The following is a 13871-nucleotide window of genomic DNA, read 5'->3' on the forward strand; positions in this document are numbered from 1 at the left end:
GTTTTTTTTTTTTTTTTTTTTTGTAAGCTTTTTAGTGTTTGGTTTGGTTTGGTTTCTTGTTTTTTTAATGTTCTCCGGGAAATTGGATCTAAAAGAACATAACTTTATGATAAAGCTTTATAGCTACCATACCCATTTCGTTATTTATATACATAAATATGTCTCTCTCTTTTGGTTGCTATGCTTATGTTATGGGACACCATTCCTTCCCTTCTTTCAAAACCCTAAAACAACTCTTTTCATGAAAGGAATGGTACCATTTTTTGCAAAAGCTTATGCCTACTTTCTTAGTTTCCGGCATGCAAAAGCTTTTATCTCGGAATTAAAATTTATAACGTATAACGATTAACGGTTACTTGGCTAACTCAATTCTACTGTTACACACGTAGATAAAGTGTTTCTTTTAGAAAGATTATTCAATTGTTGTAACTATCGTGAGTCATTGTCATTAAATGCATAATCAATGTGAACTTAGTTCAAAGGTTTGAATTTCAAGCTTAAAAGAAAAACATTAGTTCGCCTACTTGTGTGCTCTAGGATTACTCCACGCCTATGGCACAATATGAAGAGAAAAGACTAGCCTTGTGAACATTGTCTCTCAAAGCGATGATGAAACGTTCAATCTTCTTGACCTTAGTGCCGACTAAATTGGCCTTCCCTTAAATTGCGACTAAAGGACTAGCCCATTATTAGTGTCAACGAACTTCTCCAAGAACTCCGACAACAAAATGTGCATCATCTCTAAGCTCGTCTACTACACATCTCACCTTCTGGTCTTCAGGGCAATTCTAGTATATTATCGGGTACCTAGATAACCATGAAAAGGGCGAGTGTCCCACGCGTTCAAATCCTTTCGATACCTCCCTCCAAGTGTTATGCTCCTAATATCCAAAGCTAACTATTGCATAGACGAGGGTCTACAGTGGGTATCCCACCATGGTTTCGAGTTCATGACATGACTATAAACCATTTGTTCAATAAAAAAACGTAAAAATCTTTATATTTGTAGATCGAGAAAACATCGTTTACTTTAAATTAAAGTTGATATGAACATAGTTTTGGTTTTAGAAAAGAAAAATCTAATACCAATAAAAATGTTGTGATTCACTCATACATCATGAATCTTCCTCTTTTCAATATTGAGACAATCATCCAAATGCTTCCATCTTTCTATGAACTATATATTTCATCCATCCATTTCTATTAATGTTTATGATGTAATTAAAAAAATAGTATCCACTCATACATAAAATAAACAATATAACATCATATCATATTATTAAATTGGAATATTTCGATTAAAGAGAGAGAATATAAATAATGTTGGAAGTTGATGAAAAACTGCATGGCAATGGATTAGGGAAGCTTCAAAAAACGATGCAACCACCTTGGACTTTGCCTACCGACAAATACAACCATTCTCTATCTGACGGATGTTTGTTCATGATGTTTTGTTTTTAGATTTTCTATTTTTTTACTGTTTTGGTTAAACCTCAAACAAACCTCGAACTAAGTATTCCTTGTAAGAGTGTGTAAATCTCTCTCTATCATGTGCGTTTTAAAACTGTGAAGCTGACGACGATGCGTAATGGGCCAAAGTGAATAATGTCTATTGGTGGTGGGCTTGAGCTGTTACAAATCGAGCGGTGTATTACCGAGAATAGTGACCTTGTTCAAGGAGGTGATTTGGAATAATTCCAACAAAAATACTCAATTTTTTAAAATCTATTTATTAATTTCTAAATTAGTTTATATGATTTTGGACTTTGTTGGGCATGGGCCTTGAAAGCATTTATGTGGGCTCTAGATGCGTTAATTGGGCTGGTTTTGGGCTTTGAAGGGTCTAAGAGACCAAATATTGGCCCATGACCACGTTCTTATCCCTTTCATGGGCTCCCATTTTCACCTAAATCAGACTGCAAATCACTAAGCCAACTGCGAACCGAACTGGACCGTTTCTTCCTCGCGTAACCTCATGCTCCCAGGAACCCTAGTTTCATTTTCTGCATGGCTGAAATCAGGTGAACGACAATGCCTACCCCACCGTCACCTACATCCAATGGTGGCCGCCGCTTGACGGAACGTCAAACTTGATCACAATCCCCACCCCCTTCGGGACCAGTCGTTTACTTCTCCAATTGACGTGAGACACCCTAATCCACTTTCTTCAGAGGCCAGCGTCCTTGCTGGCACACCATCTCGTGTCCAAACCCCTTGGAGGCTTAACTTCTTCGCTCGCACATCGACCGGTACTTAACCCTGATACCAATGTTGAGAGAAAGGAATTGGGGTGCATGGTAGTAATTCAACACAAAGCCTTGCTTAGGACAAGAGTGAATTTTTAATGATAACGATTCGACTTTCTAAAACCCCGGTGTGAGGTCTCACTCGGGCCAAAAACGTGAAACTTATAATATGCTAGTAAGTGCGTTTTAAAACCGTGAGACTGATGACAATACGTAACGGATCAAAACGGACAATATATGTTAGTAGTGGGCTTAAACTATTACACTTAAACTAATCTGAGCTCGTCGTTACCATATGCATACTTTTATCACTTAAAGCGAAAAAATGAAAACATACCCCGTGAGAAACTCATACATTCTCATATCTGACAAACAAATGAAACTAAGAAGAGTATGTAAGTTTTCAAGCTTTAGCTCGATCAACCATGGCGGCCTCGACTAACCTTAATCCATTGCTATAGCTCCCAAGACTCGACTTTCAAAAGAAGTAGATAGCTTTCGTTAGCTATTATACCTCTTGATATTCGTCTTTTAAGATTGAAAGTTCAAATTGTGGCACGTGCTAAAACAAATCGAAAAACACTTGAAGGGTCAGGTGGGTACAATAATTTGAAATGGGTTCATTAAAGACAGTATGTGGTAGAGGAAGAGCATTTGTGAACATTAATTGCAGAAGCATAAGTAGAAGCTCTTCATCTACAAAACCCCTAATCTCTTTAACAACCCATTTCCAAAAGAAACTCCAAAATCTTCATTTTTTTTTTTTTTAATATCTTTTTGGCTTTCTCTCATCATTCTCTGCCATGCCTCACTGTACATTGTAGAGAGAAACAACGGAGATTGTTTTGTTTACATTTAGACTCTGCTTTTCATAAAGGAAACAGAGAAACAGAGGAGTAAAGTTACGCAGCTCCAACTCCAAGGAAATCAATGAACTGCATTTTCATATGGTGAGCGCCGTTCCCATTCATGCTTTCCCGGCCAGATGCTAAGGAGAGGTTCGTCGAGATCTCTGACTCCGCCCCTGAAACTTCCGAGTTCGACCCCGACGACTGCTCCGCCGCCATCACCTCCTCTGTTTTTTCCCAGCACCCGATCTTCCCCACATCCGCCGCCACTCCTTTCCTGCTGCACCATCCTACAATCCATGAAATATTCAAACTTCAAATCTCAACTCTGAGCTTAAAAACAATATAAAAATCATCACTTTATGAACTTACTAGGGGCAGGGGCAGGGGCAGGGGCAGAGGCAGAGGCAGAGGCAGAGGCAGAGGCAGAGGCAGGGGATTCATCGACGGTGCTGGAGATGGTGGATTCACTGGACACATTATGTTTATGGAAGGCTTTCCGGGAGGATCTTCTGTAAAGATTGGAGTATTGTCGACGTTTCCTAGCCATGATCACGTGCCAATGATTCTTGACAGCATTATCAGTTCTACCAGGAAACAAACGAGCGATCATGGCCCATTTGTTGCCGTACAATCTATGTGCTGTTAAGAGCCTCTCTTCTTCTTCCTCGTTGAAGGCCTTTCTGTTTATCCTTGGATCCAACTGGTTGAACCATCTCAATCTACAGCTTTTCCCTTCACACCCACAAAAAAAAAGTCATAATCTTTGAAGAAAATACTCAAAACCTCAACAAAATTCCCTCGAACATACCTGATCTACCACGGAGATTCTCGGCGATCATGTTCCAATTTTGGGGGCCATAATGGGCGACAAGCTCTTTGAGCTTAGCATCCTCCGCCGGTCTCCAATGGCCTCTAGCACAAAGCTTAGTGCGGCGGCGGGCACCGTTAGTTTTACCATCTTCTTCTTGTTTCTCTCTGTCCTCGCAATTTGATCTGCCGCTCTCACCGCCGTGGGACGGCGGTGAGAGATCGAGAGAGGCAGGAGGAGGGGGCGGCATCAAGGCGACATTTTGAAACAACCCATGAGTTTGAAAGGCATCGTTGAAGCATCGAAGGTTCATTATAGAAAGGAAATGGAATCAGAAGAAGAAGAAGAAGAAGAAGAAGAAGAAGAATGAGTGGTGGGTGGGTTAGATGTGAGTGTTTGTTGGGCAATATTTATGTCAAGTGTTGGAGAGAGAGAGAGAGAAAGAAGCACTCGTGTGAAGAAAGCAGGGAGAGGACACAAATGCTTTGATTACTCCAAGCTTGGTACTGCCATGGCTTGGGTTGGGGCTTAGCTTTTTTCTTGGGGTTTGTGGAAAGAAAAAAACCAGACTCTTTGTCTCTTTCCTCTCTTTTTAACTCTTCTTTCTTTTCCATTTTAAGGACAACATATAACACATCAACAACATTACATTACGTGTCAATCATAAATCCTACTTTCATATCATAGTAACACAATGGATAGTTTAATTATATTCTTCACCCTACAAATAGAGTTCACAGCCCTATCAACTCGACCAACTCAAAAATAAAGCTCACAACGATCTAATCCAAGCCCTTTCGATTCAGCAACAAGAGTCGATTATAGAATAGTCTTTTGGTTAATTTTCCTGTTCTTTCAAACTTTTTGACCCTTTAAGTTGGTCTGTCTTGCTATTGCTATGGTTGGTTTAGGGTGCTCTTTCAATTGGTAGTCAACTCCTAACTCTTCATGGAACTCAGCTTTTAATTAGTACTCTCTTGGCTTTGGGATGAACCCTAACCATTTACTTTTTTGGTCTAACCCTAAAAATAGATTGAACTTTTTTGGTCGATCAACCTAATTAACTCGACCAACTTAAAGATCAAATTCACAATCTAAAATATTTCACTTCAATTAATATAATAGGGAAATAAATATAAAATTTTAAAACAATAAAATTAATAATAAAAAAAATAAAATAAAATAAATAGAGCAGTAGGAGAATAACATGTGACTAAAAAAAAAAAAATATTAAGACAGAGTCCTTTTTGATTGATCGACCAAATTGTACACTCAGGCATGCATTTATGTCTCTGTAATTTGTTTCCTTTATCACAACCCAACCTACCTCTTTAATCAACATTCAATATCCACCTCTACGTACGCACATGCATACGCATACACATATACATATACACACACGGTTCGATGGTCGCGTAGTTTAGGGTTTCAAACTTTGAGCATGGCTCGGGTTTTGAATTTTTTTTTTATTGGTTAATTTATAAAACGAATTTGAAATTAGTATTTTTTAATTAAAATACTTTTTAGAATTTTCAAAGTTCTTTTTGACTATATAATAAATAAGAAAAGTAGTTCCGTTATTATATTCATGCTAAAAACAATTTAAAAAATCGCAAGAAAAAGTAAATTAGGAGAAAATTTTAAAGTTACGAGAAAAAAATTTGTCATGCAATTCCAATAAAAACATTATAAAATATTTAATGAAACATTACATATCGATATTTTAACTCATTAAACTACGCCCAATTTACCATAAGATAATTTAATTATTTTCTTTAAAGAATAATTTATATTATTATTATTATTATTATTATTACTATTATTATTATTATTATTATTATTATTATTATTATTATTATTATTATTATTATATGGGTTTTGTTGGAATTGATGTGTTTGGGGAAGGGGACATTGATGTTTCCATTGTAGAGGTGAAAAGATATCCAAAGTCCAATGGCATGCACATGATGACCTAGAATCAAATGTATCTTCAAAACCAAACATGTTTTTATAACATTCGGTATTTCTAACGCTTTTTTCATTTAAGGTAACATCCTAAACAAAAACATAAACTTTTTGTGAGATCCCAAGTTGATCGGTCGGAAAAACAATAAAATTGCTTGTTTTAAAATTGTGAGGTTAATTGCTATACGTAACTGATCAAAAGACCTCTTTTTAAATTTATAAGGTTAGACAGTGATACATAATAAGCCAAAATTAAGTTTAAAAAAAATTATTTTTTTATTATTTTCTTAAAAAAAATCGTTATTAAACCATTTAAAGATGTCCTTAATATATAATATAAAATATAAAATATTGAAATACCTTTAAACAAATAAACCTTTTTATTAAAAAAATCATTTTCAACGTAATGCGGCAATGGTAAAATTGATCACGAAACTTATGTAAAAGGAAAAATAAATAAATAAATAATAATAAAAAGAGAAACTGCGAAAAAAAAAAACTAAGTGCTTGACTGGTTTTCACAAACCATTCATTGTATTTAACTATCTTTTTTCTTTTTCTTTTTCTTACTAACTCGAAATAAATAAAATAAAATAAAATAAAGAATTTCCTCTCAATTTCTTTCTTTATTTGATTATTAATTCAATTCAAAATTAAGATTAATTTAAAAAAATCTCTCTTCTAGGCACAAAAAGGATATTTTCCCTTAATTTTCTGTCATTTGATATATAATTCTAGAAAGGGTGTGAAAGAAAATAAAGAACGTGAAAGTGAAAGTGAAAAGGAAGGGTAAAAATAAATAAATAAATAAATAAATAAATAAATAAAGAAGGATATAGAAGTCGATTTGGAGTTGATTACTCAAATCCCAATAGCATAAAGAAAGGGCTGGTGAATTCAGTGAGTCAGTTATTTACCATCCATCTTACCCACTTTTACCACAGTTAACTTTTTTAGTAAATTCTTTTGATGAGACCTGACATGTCATGTGCATGTGGTAAGTTTTTAGGTAGAGCATAATATTATATTTTGGATAAAAAAAGAAAATTGATATTAATAAATAATTAAAATTTAATTATTATCTTCAATAAAACTTTAAAATTATCTATTTTAAATTGAATTGGAATATTTTAAAAGAATTTGTGTCGGCCGTAATTATTTTGATCAAATTATAATAAATTAATTAGTTAATTGAAACCTGATAATTAGTTTAGTTTTTCTCTCTCATACTTTTATTTTGGACGGACAGTGGGATTCGTTTTTATTTATAGTAAACAATAATAATTGGGTTTTCAGAATCCGATCCACGTGTCCTTCACACGTGCGGGATCCATTCGTGGAAACGATTTTGAAATGTGGGCCCCATCTCATGAAAATGCAGGGCCCATCTGACGTCACACTGATTCTTCACTACTTGCTCTTTCACTACCTTTGCAATCTCTCTCTCTCTCTCTCTCTCTCTCTCTCATAATAATAATAATAATTATTATTATTATTATATTTGTTATTTTGTGTTCTTTTTTTTTTTCCATGAACTCATAATTAATTTTCTTGACTTAATTTCTCTTTTTTAAATGCTGGGAAGAACATGTAAAAGTTTGAAATTCTAACCTCTACAAAAATTATTTATGTATTTCTTTTTCTATTTACTATTTTACTTTACGGTAATTCTTGTTATTTATTTTTCTTTACTATCTAAAAGTAAAAAAAAAAAAAAAAATCAAATTAATATTTGATCTAATAATTACAAAATATCTTCATTAAAATTACAATTTCATATTTATTTTTGTAATTAATGATTAAAATTATCAAGTTACAAACTAAAAAAGGAAAGTAGATAAAGTTGTAGAAAAATAACATGACACGTATACGTAAGAAGTTCCAAAATTTTAGTTTTGAAATTCCGTCTAGATTTCGTTTTGAAGTTCGTTCATTGAATCTTAAAAATTTTATGTTGATAACTTTAGAACAAGGTCGAGTATGTATAATTTTAGAACTACATCAGATATGTATACATACGTTGTGATTATTTTATGTTCCAAAATTAGCAAAAAGATTTTGTGACAATTACACATCAATTTCATGACGTTTTATGTTGTTTTTTACTTACAACAATATACATTTAGTGACGATCCTAATAAGACTACGTGTAGAAAAATTGGGTTATTACAAAATTACTGTAATTAGGAAAAAAAACAAAATATATATATATATACTTTTTTTTTTCTTTTTTAAAATTTGAAATACAAATTAAATTTTATATTTTGTATTGGCAAGAGTTTTATTTATTTATTTATTTATTATTATTTTATTTTGGGTTTCAACCAAACCCATAATAAGCGTTTTTTATGGGGTAGGATATGAATATTATTGATGTTTCCAGAACCTAAAAAACCAAAGCTACATAATTAATTTATTTTAATAATAATAAAAAAAGCATATATAAAATTTGGTGTAGAAAACAAAAAGAGAGATCTTTTAATAATTTGTTAAAAGTTTTAGGGAGATAAAAAAAATAAAATAGGAAATTAGTTACAAATGTTGGGGTTTAAATGCAAAAGACAAGAAAAAGCGGGCTTTTTTGAAAATATAAGCCATATTTTTCTCCTAGAGACGCGTACCGCCTATTGCACAACAATCACCTTTACAAAAGTTTGACTCATCTTCTTCCTCTCTTTTCCGTTTGAACTCAACATGGTTCCATATTCATATTGTTGGTTTTAGTTTGTTGCGTATCATGGTTGGCCTTATAATTTTAAAACACGTCTATTAAACAAAGGTTGGACTCCCCTCTCTAATTAACGTGGTATCTCACAATCCACCCTTTTTGAGGGTCCAGTATCTTCGCTGACATACTGCCTCATGTCTGGCTCTAATACCATTTGTAATAGCCTAAGCCCACCACTAGTAGATATTGTCCGCTTTGGCTCGTTATGTATCGTCGTCAGTCTCACAATTTTCAAAAGCGTCTACTAGGGAGAGGTTTCACACCTTTATAAGAAATGCTTCGTTCCTAATCAAACGAATGTGAGATCTCATAATCCACCCTCCTTGGAGGCCCAATGTCTTCGTAGGCACACAATTCAAGCCAACCGCTAGTAGATATTGTCCACTTCGACTTGTTACGTATCATCTTCAGCCTCACAGTTTTAAAACACGTATACTAGAGAGAAGTTTTGATGCTTCATTTTCCTCTCCAACCAATGTAGGATCTCACAACATACTTTCATTACTCTTCTATTCTCGAGCCTCACATCCTTAACTCAATAAGCCTTTTTCACGTGCATCCTTCAACGTGGCCACAAGATAACAAATAAAAAGCCGAGGATTGAGCCTATAACATCGAAGCAACGTAATATATACATTGTTACCCTAATGATTCAACGGAAGCTTCTAGAGAAAGAGAATTCAAATTTAAAATGTGTTGTTATGATTCATATATATTTTATTATAACCAAATTGCTATGGTGGAAGTCTCCATCAATGATGTATTAAAAATGATATATTAATTGATAATTGGGCTATGCCGTTATCAAAGTGTATAATAAACTAAGCCACTAACCTAAACTTTAGGTCTCACAATAGTCATTTATAGATATATATATATATATTTTTTCTTTGTTCTTATTAGCTACCTTTGCTTTTGTTTCATGCATCAATCATTTTCCATCTTCTTTTGGAGAGGACACAAAAACTCTAAATACATACAAAACAATATCTATACCCTACATTAAACAAATCAAATACTAACAAAAATTCATGAACCCGACTGTTTCTCGATGACTAGATCACATGAAGATGCAACAAAATGCTCGAGTCACTGGTTGTAGAACCCATACCGTTTAGCCAGCTCAACAAATACACGTGGGAATGAGAAAATTCAAACGTCTTACCTTTTAGTGAAATATATCTTGACCGTATTGAAGTTAACAGTTAACTACTCAGTAACAAATACATAATATTAATATTTTAATCAATAAAATTATACTCGTGTGATGTTAGGGTTAGCGAAAGAATGGAATTTATATATCACATGGCTCTGAATTTTATACTATATTAATAACATCAACCGACACTATAGTGGGTTTATATTATACTCTCACATTAATACTTTAATCTATAAATTAACTAATTAAAACATTATAATAATTCTAGGATTAAGCTAACGACCAAGATAATGTCAGTTGTCTCACCCTTTGCTCTTCCCAAGAAATTAATATCTTAATATTTAATTACCAAAAAAGAAAGCCCTTGAAACACTTGTGCAAATTCAATGAATCATTCTAATATTAAAATATTAGTTATGTTTTGGGGAAATTAATTTTGCATTTTTAGCCCCCACTAGTTATATTTTTATAATTACTATTTTAATTAACTATTTATATAATATATATATTATCCAAACATTCATTCTCAATATTCCTTTTGTAAATAAAAACACGTTTAAATTTTTATTAAAAAAAAATATCAGCATGGTAATAACCCCCCGCCATTACGGATAAATATTGTCCATTTTAATTAGTTATATATCGTTGTTGTCAGTGTCACAATTTTAAAATATGTCGGTTAAAAAGAAGTTTCCACGTAATGTTTCATTCTCCTCTCCAATCGATATGGAATCTCGCAAATAACAAGGATTATAAGAAAAGAAATTAAGAAAAAAGCAAATATGTGGAGTACTATGTTACCAACCTCTTTTTTATACCTAACATTTCACTTTTATCCTTTGTCTTTTTTTATATTTTCATTTATACCCTCTTATTCCGCATTAATCACAATTTTAACCTTTTGGTTTCTTAATAATGAGGTGAATTTAGATTCAGCCATATCGTTTTAAATTACTGTCACGTTGATTTTTCATCTATATAAAGTTTACATATAATTAAATCAATTATCATTTTAAAGCTATAATTATTAAGAATATAACTACTCTCAATTATTAAGAATATAAACTTACAAATTAAAGCTAAAAAAATTATAAGGAACTAAAAATGAAATTAATTAGGATTGTAATTAGAGATAATTATGATTAGATTTGGAGAGGAAATGAAAGTCCCTTTCATGTTAGTTACTTTGGTAAACACAAAATGGGATTCCAATACCATTAAAGATGGTGTAAATCAATTTGACATTCAACAATAACATTTTTTTTTTCTTTTTTTTCCTATGAAAGACAAATAATTAGTCTACAAATGGACCCCAAAAATAAAGCTACGTGGAAAAGTAATTTCATCCTTTTGTAGGGTTTAAATTAAACGGTGAACAAAACTCGATATATAACATACAGATAGTATTCATTGCTTATAAAGTCATGATTTTCATCTTAATTAATCAATGTGGGACTATTCCCTTCAATAATCTTCAACATTAGTATATGCTTAGGTGAGTTCTTAAGATTATGGTTGGATTTATAGTGAGTTTAAGCTTAGCTAGTTTGTAGCACTAGGGATGAATTGAGCACTTCTCAAATTAATTTAAGATTTTTAGTGTAAGGGGTAATGTTATATGTTTTAGGCACAACTTCATTAAGGCACTTAGACATGTTTTACTCACTTTTTGACCACTTTGTTGGTTTGGAGAGGTGCACTACACACTTTATCATCATTTCCTCGTCGTTTCGATTTCAAAGGCTACGTACGCACGTTCAAAACACTTATATCTAGAAAGAGGAGATAATAATGATCGACGGAAAACATATAGGCTCAAGATTTTAAGTAGACTATAAATTTGTTATCGAAGAGAGTGTTTGCATCATTAGATACTAGAGGTGTATATTGAATTCGACAACTCGAACCAATCCAACCCGAATTATAGTGGTTGGGTTGGGTTCATTTTTTCTAAACCCTTTAGTTTCAAGTTCATGGGACAAAATATTCGAAAAACGAAACTGAAAAATGTTAAGATTTTAAACGGACTATAAAACGAAACTAAAACTAAACATAAATAGATTAAAATGATAACTCGACCGTCTTCTAGATACATATGTACGTGACAAAAGGGAATAGTGTAATTAAATAAATAAATAAATAAATAAAAGTATATAAAAGAAATAAAATATATTGCTTTAAATTTTCTACGCCCATCACGTTCACTAGGTTTGGGGGTTTTTGAAGCATGCGCACGCAGCCTTTGTTGAAAACAAACCCATCATTCCCCAACATATATAACCCATTATAAATTATAAATTAATTAATTTTTTTAAAAAAATATAATTATTAAAGACTATGATATAATATTAAATTTTGAATTTTTTTAAAATTATATTAAATACATTTTTTTCTTATGAAATATATTTATTTATTAAAATAATCAATAAATATTTTTAAAAGAATAATATTGAGAATTTTGTTTAAATATAATTTAAGTTTAATTAATGAAATTGGAATTATTAAACACAAAAGGTCCGAACAAAACGTACCGTTTTTTACGCAAAAAAGGTAAGGGGAGAGGGGCCTCTCATATTCCGCACGTGTAAAATTATCCATTAATATATATATTGGGTTAACTTCCATAAACCAAACTAAAGGCCCTACATTTTTTATATTTAAATTTTCACCCCTCATAATTATTATTCTTTTCACATCTATCCTGGCACTATTCTTTTTTTGCATTAATCTACTTTTCTAAAAAGTCCCTCCTAATATGGACTCTTTTCATTATGCGTTACTACAAAAAGTTATGCAATTTCAAAAGTCCCTCACCTATATTTCCATAAATTAGATTCACCAAATAATCAATCATTAATTATAAGGTTAAATTTTATTTTAAAAATTAAAAGAACAGAGACTTATGAAATTATCATAATTATATTTTGTTGTTCGTTATAGGGGCTAAACCCTCATCTAGCCTTAAACTCGAGAGCCATTAGAGTTATAATGTCAAATCTGCAATATTAGGGTTATCGTTAATTTTAAATTGAAAATTTAAAGGTGTAATTATAGCAATTTAAGAGATTTTCTAAATAATTTTCGAATTTATTTTATCTTTAATTTTTGTTTGTAATATATATATATATATATATATGTTCCCTAGACTACAAAATAATTTGCCATATATATAACATTCCCATCAACTCAACTAACATTAATTTGAAAAATATGTCACATCTACCTTTAATGTAATATTGACAATATTAATAATTAGGAAAAAAATAGCAATCAATCAAATTAGAATATCACTAAATTAAAAGCACCAAATCTAAAAACTTTTGACTTCTTGAATGGAAATTGAGAAGAATGGAATCAAATTTAATTCATTTCCAAAACAAAATTAAAAAAAAAAATAAAGATGATCTAAAAAAATTGAACTATTTTTTGTCTGATCCCTACCGATACTCTCCTCTCGAATCATTTTGTATGTATTAATTTCCTTTATTTTTCAGAGCAGTCGATTTTGAATCGTACCGACATCTTGGTGCAATTCATTTGGATCAAAATGGTCATTTTTTTTTACTCGTGTTTAGTCAACACACGAAACATGAAAAGGTGAGATGTCTTATTGTGATTTAGTCAAACGATGTTGGTCTGTTTTTGGAAGAATGTATGTAGCAATATGTATTCAATTGAATTCTTGGTTGGTTCAGTGGTTACATCTGGACTTTTGTACTAAGCCGTCCTCAATTTTGACTTGAGGACTGTTCTAAGTTCTTTATATCTATGGGTATGCCATTCTGCACATGCCCAAACAGACAACCATTGTATTTGGACCCTTCTTCAACATTCTTCTTCTTCCCATACTTTTCTAGTCAATATAAGAGAATGTCTTACATTTTGATATATATACATTCAATCTATGATCTATATATAGAATGCATAAATCATATAAATACATGAATGAAATCAAGCATAATAACAAATTCAATTCAATTGATTGAACCATAATATTCGATGGTTATGTCAATTCTAAGTTTAGCCATGCATATTCAAATAAAAAGGTTTCATACCAAAATATATAACCAAGTTTAAAGGATATAAAAAAGAAAGACAAATTAGATTCAGCATG

General features: G+C 31.8%; 1 protein-coding gene across 1 annotated transcript; it reads right to left on the minus strand.

Annotated features, from left to right (window-relative positions):
* Nucleotides 1-2846: 2846 nt before the first annotated feature.
* Nucleotides 2847-4458, minus strand: LOC111458809 (transcription factor CSA-like). The gene is made up of 3 exons (XM_023101663.1): nt 3906-4458; nt 3467-3829; nt 2847-3384 (listed from the first exon to the last, which is right to left on the minus strand). Exons 1-3 carry the CDS (start codon nt 4216-4218, stop codon nt 3149-3151), a joined length of 912 nt encoding a protein of 303 aa, XP_022957431.1. The 5' UTR covers nt 4219-4458; the 3' UTR covers nt 2847-3148.
* Nucleotides 4459-13871: the final 9413 nt, after the last annotated feature.

This window comes from Cucurbita moschata, unplaced genomic scaffold (assembly GCF_002738365.1).
Source record: "Cucurbita moschata cultivar Rifu unplaced genomic scaffold, Cmos_1.0 Cmo_Scf00001, whole genome shotgun sequence".
Classification (NCBI taxonomy): domain Eukaryota; kingdom Viridiplantae; phylum Streptophyta; class Magnoliopsida; order Cucurbitales; family Cucurbitaceae; genus Cucurbita; species Cucurbita moschata.

Coding starts and splice junctions, on each gene's coding strand:
- LOC111458809 (XM_023101663.1), bottom strand. CDS start 4,218: ATGAACCTTCGATGCTTCAACGATGCCTTTCAAACTCATGGGTTGTTT. Junction 3,830..3,905: donor GAATCTCCGTGGTAGATCAG/GTATGTTCGAGG, acceptor GTGGGTGTGAAG/GGAAAAGCTGTAGATTGAGA. Junction 3,385..3,466: donor TGCCCCTGCCCCTGCCCCTA/GTAAGTTCATAA, acceptor CATGGATTGTAG/GATGGTGCAGCAGGAAAGGA.